The sequence below is a fragment of the Salvelinus fontinalis genome, chromosome 1, assembly GCF_029448725.1.
Source record: "Salvelinus fontinalis isolate EN_2023a chromosome 1, ASM2944872v1, whole genome shotgun sequence".
NCBI lineage: Eukaryota > Metazoa > Chordata > Actinopteri > Salmoniformes > Salmonidae > Salvelinus > Salvelinus fontinalis.
The window spans coordinates 34,233,110-34,253,763 of NC_074665.1; the positions used below are offsets into that span (position 1 = coordinate 34,233,110).

General features: G+C 41.1%; 1 protein-coding gene across 1 annotated transcript; it reads left to right on the forward strand.

Annotated features, from left to right (window-relative positions):
* The first annotated feature begins 867 nt into the window (after positions 1-867).
* On the forward strand, positions 868-18,846 carry LOC129853533 (PDZ and LIM domain protein 1-like). The gene is made up of 7 exons (XM_055919675.1): positions 868-1,613; positions 4,162-4,313; positions 9,274-9,358; positions 10,278-10,465; positions 11,085-11,221; positions 12,558-12,672; positions 17,826-18,846. Exons 1-7 carry the CDS (start codon positions 1,521-1,523, stop codon positions 18,010-18,012), a joined length of 957 nt encoding a protein of 318 aa, XP_055775650.1. The 5' UTR covers positions 868-1,520; the 3' UTR covers positions 18,013-18,846.
* The last annotated feature ends 1,808 nt before the right edge of the window (positions 18,847-20,654 follow it).

Consider the following 20,654-nt stretch of genomic DNA (forward strand, 5'->3'; position numbering starts at 1 on the left):
TAAAAGCACAGAAACAGTGTTGCCAACTAATTTTCAGGGTAAATTGCTAGAGGCAGGTTGATTTGTTGCTAAAAGTTGCTAAATTACGTTGTGATGTCATTGCGTGATAACGTAAAACTGCGCCATTACGTGGAATACACAATAACGTTACTCAAATTGACTGGCCAGCTAGGCAAACAAAATGATTTCACATTTGTTCAGATACAGACTCTCACTCTTTTCTGTATAAGTTTGATTGAGACATGTTGATTGATGTTGTAAGTTCTGTTCAAGATCAAACATTCGTGAGCAACTATATTCATTGGGTTTGGCTCGTCGAACCCGTACTACAACTGCTGCCGTCAGCCAACAATGATTTGTAATTTTCTGAAATTGCTGCTGGCCTGCTGCTGACGTCACTCACAATGCACTTTTGCAGCCAGGCACGTGTGTTGTGACTGAGTGTGGAACAGAGAACATCGTTTTTGTGTCATTTAGAGGGAAATTGCGTGCATTTTAGCTTTTGAGTCACTTTTAAAAAGTAGCTAAATGTGTTGCTAGGTGCTGTTTGAAAAAAAAGTTGCCAGTGTAGTCTGAAAAGTTGCTAAATCTAGCAACAAAATTGCTAAATTGGCATCACTGCACAGAAATAGTGTCTACTGCATGTATACTTCGTATTTTGGTGAATTTAGTACGCCATCCGGGAAGTTTTGGCATGCCAACTATATTCATACTATGACCAATAAGCATACTATATACTCAATTCATGTCACAAATAGTACTGTAACGACCCTGGGTGTCTAAGCGCGGAAATCAACTCTGCCGCACGAACATGCTTTTGCGGCACAGTCGATAGCGCACGCCGGACCTCGGGCTAGAAGGTCGAGGGTTCGAGACCTGCTCGTACTTTTGGCGCCGTTAGTGTGAGTATTCGAACACATCTACGGTTTCCTTGTGTTTGATGCCATTCCATTTTCTCCGTTCGAGCAATCCTCAAATATCCCTAATATAAGTGTTCCAGTGTAACACTAAAGTCAAAAAGCAGCACGTGTACCAAGTTACATGCTTTTATAAAAAAGTTAACATATCACCTTAAATTTGGCAGGTATTGCCTAGACTATATAATGATGTTCTCACATTGTTGATGACTTACAATGCAAAAGTCTAGAATAGGCCTACACTCACGGGGACATGTTTCAGTTTGTCGGCAGTAGTCTACTAAGTGGAGCGAATGGCAGGAATTCAAGTTTTGGGAGTGGCACATTCCACATCCTGTGATATGGCTCAACCATGAATGGTAAACTTGCATAGTGTGACGACGTTATGGTGCATCCTTGAACAAACTGAGATCCGCACTTATCAGCGTGGAAACATCCAAAACTATTCGCTCAGCTTTGCCACAGTAACCGCCCCTTTCCCTCTAGCTACAAAGTAGCCTCCTCGAAGTTTGTTCATTTTGATAATAAATGTCATATCTGGCAGGACAGGCTGTCTAAGAATTGTAATTTTTTAAGTCGGTTTCGCCAGTTTGGAAGTAAACTATGCCTCTACGAGTTGTCGTGCAAGGTCCTGGACCTTGGGGATTCCGTCTAGTTGGTGGGAAGGATTTTGAACAACCCTTGACTATCTCTCGGGTAAGTGTTTCAGAGAATCTGTCACTTTTGTTACAATGTAACTGCATCTGGCCTTGTTCGGTGGCGCATAAACATACATTTTGCGGTTAAATTCTCATGTACCGAAAAAAATATATATACTTTGAAGGTGTTTCCATCACATTTAACTCTACTGATGTTTTTTTTTCTCCACGTGTCTTTGTTATTGAATCATATAGCGAGTTTTTTGCCAAGTGCGCTCTAGACAACAGTGCTATCTGCAAACTATTGGTTAGAGCGCACGAATAGCCTACATACATAATGAGAGTATTGTTATGGACTAAAGAGCGAGATTAATGTTATGTGCCAAACGGCAGCTAAGCATTGATTATCATGTCACCAGAATAAGACCCTCAATATTTATTGGAAAGGAGCATCAAGCTCACCACCCTGTGAAGTTAATCATTTATTTTGTCTGTAACTTAATATACTCCATGCTTTCCCAAAGAGTCGTAGTGGGAGGACCACAATGTCATCCCGTGATTGAAAATGTACTTCAATATGATGGTTATTATATCAAAATTTGCACATAAAAACATTTCCACCGACATCTCTGTCATAATAATTTTACCAACACAAAAAGATACCACCTTGTCCATTTTGTTTTGTTGATATTTGGAAACTTCATCGAAAAATGCTGTCATGACGTGTTTTTATCCAACATAAAAAGGTTGGATGGAAACCTGGTTACTGAACGTAATGCACATATATGAAATCATACCAAATTTGGACTAGATAACGCTAAATAAGGTTGGAATGTTAAATAAATAATACAATACTAATTAGTTACTTGAAATTGCACTGTGGATGTATTAGACTGCAGAATTTCATTTCTGGGACACTTTATTTCACAGTACAGCCTTACCTAGGGATTGTGGATGAATGAAATGAAATGAAATGTATCAGTCTACTCAGTGACACCCACAGAACATAACTTTAATGAGTTTTACACAAATATTAGCGTTGTAGCTCATACTTTGACTGTGGGAAATTACCTCACTGTCCAGCCTATTGTGCATATTGACATTCATATTGCAATGTACAGCCTTAACCTATGGATTGTCTACTCTGACACCCACACAACAACTGTGGTTGTTCTGAACAACAAAGAGCAAGACATTACATCCCTTGAGACTGCAGTGTTTCTCCTAGGTTTTCATAGCACTGAACTGCTCTGTCTTCCCCAACCTAAATAATATTTGGGTGGCAGGTAGTCTAGCAGTTAAGGTTGCTGGTTCGAATCCCTGGGCAGACTAGGTGATACATCTGCCACTGTGCCATTGAGCAAGGTACTTAATCCTAATTGATCATGTAAATCACTCTCTGATAAATGACTAAAATGTCAATATTTGTCCTCAACGCTTAGCACACATGGTTGTCTCAGAAGTACATATTGAGGAAACACTGGCAAGGTGTATTGAGGACTTAAGTATAAAGGACATGAACCCTTTGAAGTGTTGTAAATGTAACCAAATGAATGACAGCTATGCAAACTCTTATCTTTGACCACAAACAATATGTTAAGGTGTGTTCAGGTTTGGGGAGTAACTGATTACAAAAAAGTATGATTTAATCGTTAATTTACCAGCAAAACATATTGTAATCAGATTATTGATACTTTTGAACATTTTCGATTATTTATTGGATTATTTTTTAATTCTGAAAGAATTTAGCAGAAAAATACATTATGACACCTTTCTGGTTTCTCAATGACATTCAATTCAGTATTGAAAAAATAGCCCAAATGTAATTTTTGTTCTACCTGAGCAAGCAAGTCTGGCCACAAATCAGTCCACTATGATGATGCACAGGTTGATGTTTATTGGGATGAGTCTTGTGCTTGAGGCAGAACTGGGCGATTTCCACCAGATAGGTCAGTTGGAATGTCAAAATTGGCTAAATAAAAAAAGCTTTTTTGGTATCATTCTAAGGTTATGCTTTATGGTTAGGAGTGGGGTTAGGTTTAAAAGCAGATTTTATGACTTTGTGGCTGTGCCAGCTAGTGACCACTGCAGAGCTGCCTCCAGAACAAGATTCATGACGAAAAACGCCAAAACCAAACACTTTTGATGGATTCTTTTTGTCGTCTTCAAATGCCTCTTATAGGAAAAGTAATGCAAAAGTAACTGAAAGTAATCAGATTACGTTACTGAGTTTGGGTAATACAAAAGTAACATTTCTGATTACTATTTTGGACAGGAAACTAGTAACGGATTACATTTAGAAAATAACCTAACCTACCCAACCATGGGTGTGTTTGTGAAACAGATTCTTGCTATTTCTTAAATTTCTCAAAGACATCCTTTTGAATTCTTAGTCACCATCATACTTATCATGTGTTACAAATTCTTTCTGACAACAACTGAGACTGCACCCATGTTTACCACATAACAACCTGCCACGGGACACACGCAAGTTTTGCCAAAGGATCCTTGTCCTCCTAAAATGTCATAGATTAATCCCAGATTACTCAGTTCCAAATTTGCTAAGTATGTTGATGCTGATGATTATGATGTACTTTATGTTTCAGGTCACTCATGGCAGTAGGGCTGCACAGGCCAATCTGTGTATCGGGGATCAGATCCTGGCCATAGATGGAGAGCCCACTGAGAAAATGACTCACCTGCAGGCACAGAACAAGATCAAGGGCTGCTTAGAGGAAATGGTTCTTTCTATTGACAGGTAGGGAGTTGCATGGACGTGTTGCAGTTTTCCATAGACTCAGATAAGTTTAAAAAGCACTGAGTCATGGACCAACTCAGCAAAAGTACAGAATATTTTACACCTGATGTGGTTATATGTAAGGGATACAGATTTGTGTGGTTCAAATTGTTAAAGGGGGAAGGAGGGTCCATCTTGGATTTGTTTAGGTCTGAGATTAAATGTTGATGTACCAAATTCATGTATGTGTTTAAGCAATAAGGCATGAGAACCCGGGGATTATCGTGTGATAACTAACACCTAAGGGCTGTTCTTAAGCCCGAGGCGAAAGTGGGAAACAGCCGTTAGGAAATCAAATCACATTTTATTGGTCACATACACATGATTAGCAGATGTTATTTCTGGTGTAGCGAAATGCTTGGGCTTCTAGCTCTGACAGTGCAGTAATATCTAACAAGTAATGAATCTAACAAATTACACAACATATACCCAATACACACAAATCTAAGTAGGAATGATTTAAGACTATATACAGATATGGACGAGCGATGACAGAGCGGAACGTATTAAGATACAGTAGAATAGTATAGAAAACAGTATATACATATGAGATGAGTAATGCCAGATATGTAAACGTTAAGTAACTAAGATACAGTAGAATAGTATAGAATACAGTATATACATATGAGATGAGTAATGCCAGATATGTGAACATTATTAAAGTGACTAGTGTTCCAATCCTTAAAGTGGCCAGTGATTTCTAGTCTATGCCAATAGGCAGCAGCCTCTAATGTGCTAGTGATGGCCTTGAGATAGAAGATGTTTTTCAGTCAATTGGGCCGAGCTTTGATGCACCTGTACTGACGTCACATTCTGGATGATAGCGGGTTGAACAGGCAGTGGCTCGGGTGGTTGATGTCCTTGATAATCTTTTTGGCCTTCCTGTGACATCGGGTGCTGTAGGTGTCCTGGAGGGCGGGTAGTTTGCCCCCGGTAATGCGTTGGGCAGACCGTACCATCCTCTGGAGAGCCTTGTGGTTGCGGGCGGTGCAGTTGCCGTACCAGGCGGTGATACAGCCCAACAGGATGCTTTCAATTGTGCATCTGTAAAAGTTTGAGCGTTTTGGTTGACAAGCAAAATTTCTTTAGCCTCCTGAGGTTGAAGAGGCTCTGTTGCGCCTTCTTCACCACACTGTCTGTGTGGGTGGTCCATTTCAGTTTGTCCGTGATGTGTACGCCAAGGAACTTGAAGCTTTCCACCTTCTCCACTGCGGTTTTGTTTATGTAGATAGGGTTGTGCACCCTCTGTTTCCTGAAGTCCACAATCATCTCCTTTTGTTTTGTTGACGTTGAGTGAGAGGTTGTTTTCCAGGCACCACACTCCCAGAGCCCTCACCTCATCCCCATAGGCTGTCTCATCGTTTGTAATCAACCCTACTACTGTTGTCATCTGCAAACTTGATTGAGTTGGAGGCATGCTTGGCCACGCAGTCATGGGTGAACAGGGAGTACAGGAGGGGGTGGAGTATGCAGCCTTGTTGAGGCCCCAGTGTAGAGGATCAGCGGGTGGAGGTGATGTTTCCTACCTTCACCACCTTGTGGCGGCCCGTCAGGAAGTCCAGGACCCAGTTACACAGGGCGTGGTTCAGACCCAGGCGTCGAGCTTAATGATGAGCTTGAGGGTACTATGGTGTTGAATGCGGAGTTCTAGTCAATAAATAGCATTCTTACATAGGTATTCCTCTTGTCCAGATGGGTTAGGGCAGTGTGCAGAGTGATGGCGTCTGTGGATCTATTGAGGCGGTAAGCAAATTGAAGTAGGTCTAGGGTGGCAGGTAAGGTAGAGGTGATATGATCCTTGACTAGTCTCAAAGCATTTCATGATGACAGTGGTGAGTGCTACGGGGGCAGTAGTCATTAAATTCAGTTACCTTTGCCTTCTTGGGTACAGGAACAATGGTGGCCATCTTGAATCATGTGGGGACAGCAGACTGGGATAGGGAGAGATTGAATATGCCCGTAAACACACCAGCCAGCTGGTCTGCGCATGCTCTGAGGACGCGGATAGGGATGCCGTCTGGGCCGGCAGCCCTGCGAGGGTTATCGCGTATAAATGTTTTACTCACGTCGGCTACGGAGAAGGAGAGCCCCCAGTCCTTGGTAGCGGGCTGTGTTGGTGGCACTGTGTTATCCTCAAAGTGGGCGAAGAATGTGTTTAGCCTGTCCGGAAGCAAGACGTCGGGCTTGGCGTCGTGGCTGGTTTTCCTTTTGTAGTCGGTGATTGTCTGTACTCCCTGCCACATACGTCGCACGTCTGAGCTGTTGAATTGTGACTTCACTTTATCTCTGTACTGACGTTTAGTTTGTTTGATTGCATGAATAACTACACTGTTTATATTCTTCCATATTCCCAGTCACCTTGCCATGGTTAAATGCGGTGTTTCGCGCTTTCAGTTTTGCGCGGATGCTACCATCTATCCACGGTTTCTGGTTAGGGTAGGTTTTAATAGTCACAGTGGGTACTAAATCTCCTATACACTTCCTTATAACGTCAGTCACTGTATCCGTGTATGCGTCTAGATTACCCCGGAACATATCCCAGTCCACGTGATCAAAACAATCCTGAAGTGTGGATTCCGATAGGTCCGACCAGTATTGAATAGTTCTTAGCACGGGTACTTCCTGTTTGAGTTTCTGCCTAATAGGAAGGAATGAGCAAGATGGAGTTGTGGTCAAGTTTTCCGAAAGGAGGGCGGGGGAGGGCCTTGTAAGCATTCAGGAAGGTTGAATAGCAATGGTCACGAGTCTTAGTAGTACAGTCGATCTGTTGGTAGAACTTCGGCAGCCTAGTCCTCAAATTTGCTTAGTTAAAATCCCCAGCTACAATAAATGCAGCCTTCTGATATGTGGTTTCCAGTTTGCATAAAGTCCACTGAAGTTCTTTGAGGGCTGTTGTGGTATCGGCTTGAGGGGGGGATGGGATGTAAACTGCCGTGGCAATGACAAAGGAGAATTCTCTTGGGTGATATGGTCAGCATTTGATTGTGAGGTGTTCTAGGTTGGGTGAACAAAAGGACTTGAGTTCCTGTATGTTCCTAGAATTACACCATGAGTCGTTAATTATGAAACATGCCCTTCTGCTTCCCGGAGAGATATTTATTCTTGTCTGCGAGATGTACCGAGAATCCTGCTGGCTTTACCGACTCCGACAGAGTATCCCGAGAGAGCCATGTTTCCGTGAAACAAAGTATCTTACAGGCCCCGATGTCTCTCTGGAATTATATTCTTGCTCTAAGCTCATCAACTTTGTTATCCAAAGACTGAACATTAGCGAGGAATCTACTCGGAAGCGGTGGGTGGTGTGCGCGCCTCCTAAGTCGAACCTGCAGGCCACCTCAAGTGCCTCTCCTCCGCTGGTTATTTAGGGGGGGTTGGCCTCTGGAATAAGTTACTTTGTTCACTCTCCCCAGAGAAATGTATCTTCTCCAGGGAAGTCGTATTCCTTGTAGTAATGCTGGTAGTTCTGGTGAGTTACCGCTGCTCTAATATCCAATAGTTCTTCACGGCTGTATGTAATGACAAAACATTTCCTGAGATAATAATGTGAACTATAGTACATAAAAATAAAAAAAATACTGCAAAGATTCCTAAATGCGATGCTGCCATCTCCATCTGCGCTATCTTCCTGGAGGGAGTCATCACACGATAATTCCCACGTTATCATGCCTTTATAGATTGGTTGGTTGTTTAGCGACAAAACGGATGCGTTCGCTACTATGGGGCAAAACAGACTGGGTTGGCTTAGATTGTTGACAACATGTTAGTTATATTTCGTCTCCAATGTTTATTGAAAACATATACATTTGCACAATGAGCATCGTCTCTCAAATACATCATTACAGTTGTTGGTTAGCTAACTAGCAAATAAAATATTTTTTTTGGCCATATTAGCATTGACATGAAATCAGTCAAAACACCTCAAAACAAGACATGCTATAAAGAACAAGATGAAACGTGCTGAAATGAGCCACTGACGATTCCCCACATCAGTTTCTTGGCATTTTTGCTTGCAATCTGGCCATCCAGAATCACAACATGCTGACATCTGCCCCATGGAAACGCACACATCGTTTTCATGACTTGTCAGCTAACCCATCTATTGCTTTTATAAAACGGTTGCCAACATAATAAAAAAACATGTTTTCATTAGCATTATTTGAATGAGTACATTTGTTTTATTTTATCCTTCCACCAGTTGTTCATTCTATTAATTCCACATTGCTATGCTAAACAAATCATTGGCATGTAGCTAGCTAGTAGAGGTTCACTGATGGCAGACAAGAACTTAATTAAAGATTTAATAAATAATTTATAAATGGGCAACAACCAGCTGATTGTCAATAAAATATTTATGGAGGATAGCTAAACTAACATTACTTCTCCTTTGCTTGCTAGCTAGCCGACTAAAGCTAACACAATTGCATTATGGAGCTGAAATGATAGGAAAGTATGTGCGTTTCATTTTCTTCTTACCTTCATTTCCATTATAATGATCCCGAGAAATACATTTGCCAGGATCAGAGAAGCTGCCAGTCTCGTCACGTTCATGTGCATGGAGATATGTTGGATAGGCACACAGCGAGGATTATAGTAACCCCCGCTTTACCAAACAAAATACTAGGCAAGAAACATGGGGAAATAATGTCAAGATGCTTTTTTTTCTGGGGGAGTTGATACTTGAAATATAATTATGGCATCATTGCATTTGGAGTTAATTATGGTGAATAACCAACGGCTATCAACGAAACTTAGTTTTATAACATGGCATAACTCTGTTGTGCACACGTATGAGGACTGCTCCGTACTCATTTTTATTATATTTTGGATATCTCTATTCATTGCAAGTCTGAGAATTGTTAGTGTTGTATGTCTGAATATTGTTTATTGCAAGTCTGAATACTGTGTTTGACTGTCTTTTTAGATCCGAATCGAAAATGTGGTCACCGCTCTCTTCTGAGGAAGGAAAGACCAACTCTTACAAGATGAATCTTGCATCTGAGCCGCAGGTATGTCTGCCGTACATCCTACTTCACTCTGACCAAAGATAGCATTAGGGAATTAGGCATTAAGTTGATTTATGGGTATGTCCCTGTCATTGTTTACTTCTCAACAGATTATTTCCTAGGAGACCATAGTTTTATCAGCCAAGTTCTGATGCAAGACTCAGTTCCTGCTTACTGAATGGAAAATTGAGACCAAAGTGTGAATTAATGTAGGAAGCATGTGCTTTGTCAGTCCTCCACAGCTTTCAGGGTGTTTTCACAAACCTATTGTGTTTTGGTCACAGAATACATAGAAAAATGTTTATCGCATACAAGCTGTTTTTAGATGTTTCACTTGGTTATTTTTGTTACTTAATGAATCCAACAAATGACCTGGGGTGAGTTTCCAGAAAGCTAATGGGCCACTTTATTTCTCTCTTTATTGACAACCCACCCACACACCCCTGAGATGTGCGAGAGTAATGATGTGTGAGTGAATTAGCAAATAAAGCACTAGTGTGCTTACAAAGCTTTCGGGTAACTCGCCTCTCTAAATAATTTCATTGGATAAGCAGTGTGTTGCATTTATTTGTTGTGTGTGCCAAATTGCCATTTTTTGTTATGTCTTTGTGAAAATATCCATGGAGCATATTTTATAGATTTAGATTATAGATTTGAAGGTATTTTGTGTTTTCACTAACTGCGTACAGTAATGGTGTGCTTGCATGTCACCGTATTTTGTCTCGGGTGGCCCCTTGTTGACCGCTATTATGATAATGAGGGGCACCCAAATAACCTTTTGACAATGCTATTCTTTACCTCTAATATCCACAAATTAGTCAAGTAACTGTCATACTATTTCTATCAAGGCATGTGTGTTATATGGCATTGTTATATTTAGAATATTATACTTTTTTTCTGTATCCCTGGCTACAACTTGCAGGAAGTGAAACGCATAGGTTCCGCCCACAACAGGAGCGCCCTGCCATTCGCTGGGTTCGGCCCCAAGGTGGTAACCAATCAGTACAACAACCCTGCCGGTCTGTACTCCTCAGAGAATATCAAGGACTTCAACGCGACCGTGGATGACGTGAAAACCATCAGCACTGCTGCTAACGAACCCAGCACCATGTAAGGATCTATCCCAGCTGGTTGTAATAACGTCAATTGTATTTGTCGCATGCTTCGTAAACAACTGGTGTAGACTCACAGTGAAATGCTTACGTATGGGCTCTTCCCAACAATGCAGAGAAGGGAAAAAAAAAGAGAACACCAGCAATGAATACACAATGAGTAAAGATAACTTGGCTATATACACGGGGTACCATTACAGAGTCAATGTGCAGGGGTACGAGGTAGTTTTGGTAGATATGTAGGTAGGGATAAAGTGACTAGGCAACGGGATAGATAATAAACCGTAACAGCAACGTATGTGATGAGTCAAAAGAGATTAGTGCGAAAAGGGTCAATGCAGATATTTCGGGGAGCTATTGGTTTTACCCGCTGGGTATTGTTTTTCAAGTCACGATGTGTCTTACTGTAGCAGAATGTACTGCATTTTCACTTGTTAAGTACTTACAATATGTGTTAAAGTAAGTCAAACTCAACTTCAGCTGTGGCTCAAGGAGACATAGCGATGTGTGAGGCCCCATCACCATCATCATTTGTTTGTCCTTGATTTGACTACGCCTGTGTACTATTGGACTCATTGTATGTAAACTAGTATTGATTGTGGTAATTTGTTTTTCAGCCCAGATCCCTCCGGTATTCTGCCACCAATAGTTGCAGACTCTGAGGTCTACAAAATGCTGCAGGAAAACCATGAGGCTGATGAGCCTCCTCGACAGTCAGCTTCATTCAAAGTGCTGCAGGATATTCTGGAGTCCGGTACTTATTCACACACATATGCAGCTGATATTTACACTGAGTGTACAAAACATTAAGGACACCTGCTCTTTCCATGACAGACTGACCAGGAGAATCCAGTTGAAAGCTATGATCCCTTATTGATGTCACTTAAATCCACCAATCAGTGTAGATGAAGGGGAGAAGACAGTTTAAAGAAGGATTTTTAAGCCTTGAAACATTGAATAGTTTGTGTGCCATTCAGAGAGGGTGAATGGGCAAGACAAAATATTTAAGTGCCTTTAAACAAGGTACTGTAGTAGGTGCCAGGCGCACCATTTTGCACCAAGAATTGCAACGCTGGTGGATTTTTCACTCAACAGTTTCCTGTGTGTATCAAGCATGGTCCACCACCCACAGGACATCCAGCCAACTTGACACAACTGTGGGAAGCATTGGAGTCAACATGATCCAGCATCCCAGTGGAATGCTTTCAATGCCTTGTCGAGTCCATACCCAAACAAGTTGGGGCTGTTCTGAGGGAAAGGGGGAGAGGTGCAACTGAATATTAAGGTGTCCTTAATGTTTTGTATACTCAGTGTATACAGGGCATTTGGAAAGTATTCAGACCCCCTGACTTTTTCCACATTTGGTTACATTACAGCCTTATTCTAAAATGGATTAAAAAGTCCCCCGTCCCCCAATACCCCATAATGACAAAAAAAAACTTTAATCACATAAGTATTCAGACCCTTTACTCAGGAGTTTGTTGAAGCACCTTTGGCAGCGAATACAGCCTCAAGTCTTCTTGGGTATAACGCTACAAGCTTGTCACACCTGTATTTGGAGAGTATCTCCCATTTTCTCTGTAGATCCTCTCAAGCTCTGTCAGGTTGGATGGGGAGCGTCGCTACACAGCTATTTTCAGGTCTCTCCAGAGACGTTTAATCTGGTTCAAGTCCAGGCTCTGGCTGGGCCACTCAAGAACATTCAGAGACTGGTCCTGAAGCCACTCCTGCATTGTCTTGGCTGTGTGCTTAGGGTTGTTGTCCTGTTGGAATGTGAACCTTGCCCCAGTCTGAGGTCCTGAGCACTTTGGAGCAGGTTTTCAAGGATCTGTCATTACTTTGCTTTGTTCATCACCATAGAATGATGCTGCCACCACCACCACCATGCTGCACCGTAGGGATAGTATTGGCCAGGTGATGATCGGTGCCTGGTTTCCATTCAGGCCAAAGAGTTCAATCTTGGTTTCATCAGACCAGAGAATCTTTTTTCTTAAAGATCCTTTGTCATATTAAACAGGGTTTTCCAAATATTTAATGGCAGTGTTGTGGCTTAACAAAACATGATAACGTGTGTCTCCTCTTGATTGCAGATCCTGATAAGAGCTCTGGTTTTAAGAGTGTGAAAGCGCCTGCCACAAAAATTGGCTCAACAGTGAGAAATGCAGACAAGTTACCAATCTGTGACAAATGTGGATCAGGGATTGTGTAAGTACAGCATATGATTAGTCAAACAATCGTGATCTCATGATAATGTTGTAAACTTTTCAATTTGCTCACAGTGATTTGACGAGGAGATCAAAGATCAGCACTCCTACTCGAAGATGCTTTATGAACACAGGCCCTGGGCTCTATTTTCGGCTGGCGTTAAGCCAGCACAATTGTCAAACACAGGCTCCTTTGCAATTTTGTCCTGATAAAGCCGGCGCTCTTCTAGTTTCAAACGCTAGCGCCAGGATTGGTAATTTACCTGTGTTACATACTTGCGCTGTGGTGGGCATATCTGAGGTGTGTCCTTAAAAACGAGCGCCAAAGTGCCAATTTTAGTATGCACTGGTGGGATATTTAAGACCAACTGAAAGCTGATCTTAGCGGTAACGCAATTGGTTATTGCATGGATTTTGACAGAGGAAGCGCGGCCTATCCAGCAGTGATGCATAATGCACATGGAACAAGAGAGATTTAGTGCCCGTAAACCTCGTATTTAGAAACATGACTGTTTAGTCCCCATTTCATTGGATTAAAAAACAAGAACAGCCTCCTCTCTTCTCAAGAAGTGCTGTTGCCCAATGCATTCACCAAGACGGTTGATAATGGGTTTGGCTTGTGAGACCGCTTTGAAATCAATCTTAATCATCAAAGCTTTATTAACAGCTCAAGTTTGGCAGCAGCAAAACAGTGAGTGGACATCCCTGGTGACACTCGAATTTAGAAACATTTAAGTTATTTTCCTGTAGGTAAGGATGGTAGACTACACTTACCCTACTTTAATGAAGGCTGATTCAAGCCAATTTCAATGTTGACTATGAACACCAAGCAAACACTGGATGATTTTTTTCTTTTTTTTTACTGTTGCTATCACTCGTTAATGTAGCCTATGCTATTTAATGAACTGTAGTATCATCCACAGTGGACTAGGACAAGAATATTCCATGCTCCCAGCAGAATTGGAGTTGATGACAGTGCAAAGGCTGTCAATAACCTACAGAACTTGAGACGAACGCATGCAGTATTAAGCCATGGAGTGCCTTGATTGGCCAGTGAGTGGCCAAGCCCTTGTCACACCTACAACTTGTTTATTCATCAAAACCCAGCACTTTCACTCTACCGCCAGCTATTGCGCTTCTAATACCGGCTGTGAAAATAGCTAAAATATTTCTGACACACCCCCGGACCTATAGCGCTACCACCAGTGCTTAGACCGACAGTGCTTAGATTTACCATTGTTAGGTTTGTTAAAATAGAGCCCCCTGTCTCATAGGCTGCGTTTACACAGGCAGCCCAATTCCGATTTTTTGGCATGTCGGATATTTTTCCCCCCCAAATGTGTAAACAGCAAAAACCACATGGAATCTGATCTTTTGAGTTCTGATTTATTCCACATTCATATGTGGTTCTCAATCCTGATGCAATTCCTACGTTTCATATGCTACCTCAATCTGAATGCTCAGTTCTGATTTTTTTTGTTGTTGCTCTGAAGTGGCTTTTTTGCACATGACCTGCCGTTAATAGGGATACCCCCTTTTTTAAATTTTTGCCTAAAATGACATACCCAAATCTAACTGCCTGTACCTCAGGCCCAGAAGCAAGGATATGCATATTCTTGGTGACATTTGAAAGGAAACACTTTGAAGTTTGTGGAAATGTGAATTGAATGTATGAGAATATAACACAGTAGATCTGTAAGAAGAAAATACAAAGAAAAAAAACGTTCTACCACCATCTTTGAAATGCAACAGAAATGTCCCACTTCCAGCCATCACTCTGGTTGTAATTCTGATTGTGTCCACAAGATGGCATCAGTGTATGTGCAAAGTTTCAGACGGATAACTTGAAGTATGAGCGAACTATATGACATTTAGTGTGAAGTCACCCAGGTATATTTGGGCAAATCGTGAAGGAGACATTTTTCTCCATATTACGTTTTTCTGCAAGAATATCGTCAAATCTGTGTACTTGGACTTTGATTTAGCTTTTTCAGTATTAGTGGCCCGATTTATAAGTTCAACATTTGCAAAACAACCAGTGTTCATAAGTTCATAACTAATGTTTGTCTAAAAGGAAAAGGTTTGCTGTTGCACAAGGTTAGCAGCTACATTTTGCAACAGATACGGGGTTTCCCGATACTCCCGTAAAGCCCAGCTCATTGGCTATCTAGTTAGCTTTGTTTGACCCCGATTGGTGCTTATTTGACAAAGTTAGTCAATCAAGTGAAGACTGCCCGTGTCATCGGCGTGCCATGAAGGCTACGCTCTCTGACCAAATTGGGTGTCCTATAGGATATACTACACCCATAATGATATAGTGAAGTTGGGTTACGTTCTAGGATCTCGGAGGAATACATACGAACGTGATTTGACTGGTTGAAACGTATGACAGCCCCCTAAAATGAAAAATCTTAGTCTTATCGTTTTACTTTTTCCCTACTGGTAATTGTCTCCTCCTTGTGGTTTTTTCTAGAATGTCCCTTCAGAAGTGTTTTGTCATATGTAAATTCAATTGGCTGATATAGAGCCATGATGTGAGCATGCTGCCAACAGCTGTGTACTTGAGGGGTTGTTAACTCTTGGTTATGAAGTGTTAATTTAAGAGACGCTTAAAGGGTGCTAGGACATGCCTTCTGTGTGACCTTGAAGGTGGATTGGGTGACAAGATTAGTTGTTTTGTCTATCATGATTCAAGAAGGTGGAATGGTGTTAGTCACTGTGTGGTAGGGAAAAACTCCATCTCTGTTTCAATTTGTCTTACTATTTTGAGCTAAAAAAGGACATGCTTCTATGAACATGTTATTCTATTTTAGACCATTTGTGTGTCTTACATTTAGATATAACACCGAACCCAAACTGGCTGTGCGCGTGGGCCAATGTGCATACATTTATTTTGTCCCCCCACACCAAACGCGATCACGACACGCAAGTTAAAATATCAAAACAAACTCTGAACCAATTACTTTCATTTGGGAACAGGTCAAAAAGCATTACACATTTAGTCAATTTAGCCTGTTTGGGATAGGGGGTGGTATTTTCACGTCCGGATGAAAAGCGTGCCCAAAGTAAACTGCCTGCTACTCAGGCCCAGAAGCTAGGATAAGCATATAATTGGATTTGGATAGAAAACACTCGAAAGTTTCTAAAACTGTTAAAATTATGTCTGTGTATAACAGAACTTATTTGGTAGGCGAAACCCCGAGGACAAACCATCCAGGAATTATTATTTTTGAGGTGACCAAGTTTTCAATTGCCTTTCTATGGGAATCTATATTTCTGAGGCATCTGGTTGCAGTTCCTAGGGCTTCCACTAGATGTCAACAGTCTTTAGAAATTAGTTGATGTTTTTCTTTTGAGTAATGAAGAAGTATGGCTGTTCAGAATGAGTGTCGAGTCTAGTGTACAGTTGTGTTTGGGTCGCACGACCTAGCGCTCGCTCCACTTTCATTTTATCCGCTATTGAACACGGTTTATTCCGTCTTAAATTTGATTGATTATTTACGTTTTAAAATACCTAAAGTTGTATTAGGAAAGTTGTTTGAAATGTTTGGACCAAGATTACAGGTAATTTATTAGATAATGTGTACTCATGTTGGGCGAGTTGGAACCGGTGTTTTTCTGAATCAAACGCTCCAAATAATTGGACATTTTGGGGATATAACGACGGAATTAATCGAACAAAAGGACCATTTGTAATGTTTATGGGACATATTGGAGTGCCAACAGGAGAAGATCTTCAAAGGTAAGGCATGAATTATATTGTTATTTCTGAGTTTTGTGTTGCGCCTGGTGGGTTGAAATATGATTGTCATGTGTTTGTTTGATGGGGTGCTGTCCTCACATAATAGCATGGTTTGCTTTTGCCCATAAAGCCTTTTTGAAATCTTACACGGTGGCTGGATTAACAAGAAGTTAAGCTGTATTTTGGTGTATTGCACTTGTGATTTAATGAAATCTTTCAAATAATTTATTTTGAATTTCGTGCTTTCACCGGATGTTGCCGAAATGTTCCGCTAGCGGAACCCCTAGCCGTAAAAGGCTAGCTAGCTAGCTTGCACTTGCTAGCTAATTTGTCCTATTCAGCTAGCTTGCTGTTGCTAGCTCATTTGTCCTGGGATATAAACATTGAGTTGTTATTTTACCTGAAATGCACAAGGGCCTCTACTCCGACAATTCATCCACACATAAAACGGTCAACCGAATCGTTTCTAGTCATCTCTCCTCCTAGGCTTTTTCTTCTCTTGACTTTATATTGCGATTGGCAACTTTCATAAGTTAGGTGCATTACCGCCACTGACCTCGTTCGTCCTTCAGTCACCCACGTGGGTATAACCAATGAGGAGATGGCACGTGGGTGCCTGCTTCTATAAACCAGTGAGGAGATGGAAGAGGCAGGGCTTGCAGCGCGTTCTGCATCACAAATAGAACTGACTTCTATTTTAGCCCTTGACAACGCAGACGCTCGTTGGCACGCACGAGCAGTGTGGGTGCAATAATTGAATAATATAGATTTCTAAATTTATTTTACAACACTCACACACACGCGACGCGAGCGGTGTAGTCAGCCTGTAACACTTCAAACCCTCTTCATAATGTATACCTCCTTATTCGCTATGCTAATGACCTGCATGGGCTTTAACTGCATTAAAACTGGGTGGTTCGAGCCCTGAATGCTGATTGGCTGACAGCCGTGGTATATCAGACCGTATACCACGGGTATGAAAACATTGTTTTTTACTGCTCTAATTACCTTGGTAACCAGTTTATAATAGCAATAAGGCACCTCAGCAGTTTGTGCTATATGGCCAATATACCACAACTAAGGGCTGTATACAGGCACTCCGCGTTGCGTCTTGCTTAAGAACTGCCCTTAGCTGTGGTATAATATATTGGGTATATACCACACCCTCTTGTGCCTTATTGCTTAATTTTAAGACTTTGTTACGTGGGGTATTATGCTGCCTTCTCATAATGCTTTATGAATGTTAGATATTTAGGAGCGCCTACGTCATACTTTTATAGAGCATGCTCATGAAGCATAACTGCGTAAATTATGAATTATTATGAAGAGGATTTTCATAAATTTTACGGATTTTTGGGGGGATTTATTTGACTTAACCATTTAGTATGTGATCTCTTCTTTCCCATACACAGGGGGATGGTAGTCAAGTTACGGGACAAGTTCCGTCACCCCGAGTGCTACACCTGCTCAGATTGCAACCTCAACCTGAAACAGAAGGGACATTTTTTCGTGGAGGACCAGATCTACTGTGAGAAACACGCACGTGAGCGAGTGACGCCACCCGAAGGCTATGATGTGGTCACTGTCTTTCCCAAGTAGAGCTGCTCATTGAACACTGCCTCAAACTGCACATGACCTATTAGTGTCTCCAAGATGCCATGAAAACCATCCTAAGACATTCCAGCATTTAAAGATGGCGCATTTAAGCAATAAAGCACGAGGGGGTGTGGTATATTGCCAATATACCATGGCTAAGAGCTGTTCTAGGGCACGACGCAACGTGGCCATATTGGACATATACCCTTGTGCCTTATTGCTATTATAAACTGGTTACCAATGTAATTAGAACAGTAAAAATAAATGTTTTGTCATATCCGTGGTATACGGTCTGATATACCACGGCTGTCAGCCAATCAGCATTCATGGCTCAAACCACCTAGTTTATAATCTAGACTGTAAAATGCTATATTGTATTATGCCTGGATACTGTTACTTCCAGGCATGCAATGTTAACGAGGTTTGCTATTCGTCAAATAATAATTTGCACATGTGTATACATTTAGGAACCAAAACATGCTATGAATTGGTGTGGCATACATTGTTTAGTCTGAATTCAAGGAATCCAAAACATTTGCATTTTAATCAGTAGGCTAATGTTTTGGGTTTGTTTTCTCAAGCAGGCTGTGACCAAGGATAGTTCAAGGAACATACAGTAGCTACTGACTGTACTTGGATTTGACTCATTCATAGTGGTTAGATCCAGGCTTCTAGTAGCTCTGCTTCTGGGTGGATTTTCTGAATCATAAACAAAACTCAATGTTTTGCTGAGCACCATCTTTTCATAGTGAAAATGCTGCATTGGTCTTCCAAATTACTTTGCAACTATCAATGTAATTTTTATGACTGAATAAATATTTTTTCTCAAACCGTGAACATTTGTTTAGTTAGTTCATCATGTGTGCATACATGTTGGGTTTGTAGGACAATGTTCTTCAGAGCTGACTTCATTATTGGTCAAATATTAGCTTATTTGATATGTACACTGCTCCTCTTAATTTCAATTTGCCAACAATATTTTGGGGACAATTTATTTATAAAACCTAAAAAAAATAAGCTACATTTAGAACTACTTCTGTTTTTATTGCATTTCCTAAAACTTGATGACTTTTATTATGAAAACACACATTGCATTGATAACAGTAACAGGTTGGCCCATTGGTTAAGTCACTTATAACATCAGGCTACAGGACATTCATTCTATGATGTAAGCATGGTGATACAGTCACAACAGGCTTGTGCCTTTGTGTCTCGTGGGTTTTATAACAATCCAATCATGATGGATGGGATACAGGAATGAGTTCAAACATTTATCTGAATGCGCTCATCTCAACACCTACAACCCCCATGATGCTCTGCGGCACAACCTCAATACACCACATAGCCCATCCTACTTCAACACCCACACCAGTAGATATCCACTTTTTAGACCTGAAAGACGATGGCCAGAGCTTACCCATGATGTTGCACAACGATTTAAGTCAAGTCATTGACTAAAACAAAGTATGATATATTTGGACTTGAAGGGACATCTGAACTGCCCACTTCATGCAAATCCGTGTGAATGTGGTGTTTCTATGATATACATTTTTTTTTTTTATGTATTCATTTTCAACCCAGATTTCGTTTCAGGACTGGATTTTATTTGAATGTTACCACCCCTCAGCATGGTATTGTTTATTAATTCATAAATATCATCCCCCAAGACATGCTAACCTCTCGCCATTACAATAACAGTAGTGGTTAGCATTTTTTGGGGTGTGATATTTCTGCTTCTAACTTAATCACTCATCATTATTCAGGATTATCTGTAATCATGGTGGTATCCACATTAATGTAGAAGTGTTAAGAAACATTTTATTCTTATTTACAATAAAGTTGCCATTGAGGGCTTCCACCATTTTAAAGTAGCCAACTGGGTGGGGATTCCTATGAGTTGGGAGCAATCAGCCAATAAAGAAAAATAAAATGGACTACTTTAAAATGGAGATAGCCTTAATGGCGCTGCCCATGGTACAGATACAAAGATGAGTCCTCTATGTATCTCCAGAACCAGCTATAGAGCCAGCCGGCTAATCTTTTCAATATGGTGTAATTAAAAAAAAACAGCAACAACAGATAGCATTAGCTAGCTAGATAAGGTTAGCAAGATAGCTAGTTAGATTAGCATGCTAGCTACACTGACAGCTGTCAGTGCCCTATTTGTTGATGTTTATCAACTTGTCGTGGAAATTCCCATACCCAATTCGTGAATATGTATAAGTAGCCTTCGTCATTTTTCTGAGGTGGAACCTAAATGTGCATTTCATCTCTAGGACAGGAAATCACGTAGAAATAGTAGCGGCAACTTCTTCAGGGGGGATCCTTTAAATTGTCCTCGTTATGAACAACAGTCCTGAGAAGGGGACTGTGAGCCCCTAGGTGACAACTACTGGGTCATGGTGTCACCCATCAACAGTTCTGGATCACTCACGGTTGATTCTGTTGGTACAGGGCAGACCTGATGTGCTGTACACCATTCACCTGTAGGAATGTGGGCATTTCTTGGGACACTAGCTGCGGTCCGATGTCGCTAACAAGGTGAAGTGGCGATCCGAATCGACTAAACACTTCCCCAAGCTTGGCAACCTCAGGCCACTGGTTATGAGCATCCATGACCACGATAAATATTACTTCTTCAAATG

Excerpts from the sequence above, each read along its gene's own strand:
- LOC129853533 (XM_055919675.1), top strand. The coding sequence starts at position 1,521 with ATGCCTCTACGAGTTGTCGTGCAAGGTCCTGGACCTTGGGGATTCCGT. Across the intron at positions 4,314-9,273 it reads ATGGTTCTTTCTATTGACAG|ATCCGAATCGAAAATGTGGT; the intron begins GTAGGGAGTTGC and ends CTGTCTTTTTAG. Across the intron at positions 11,222-12,557 it reads GCAGGATATTCTGGAGTCCG|ATCCTGATAAGAGCTCTGGT; the intron begins GTACTTATTCAC and ends TCTTGATTGCAG.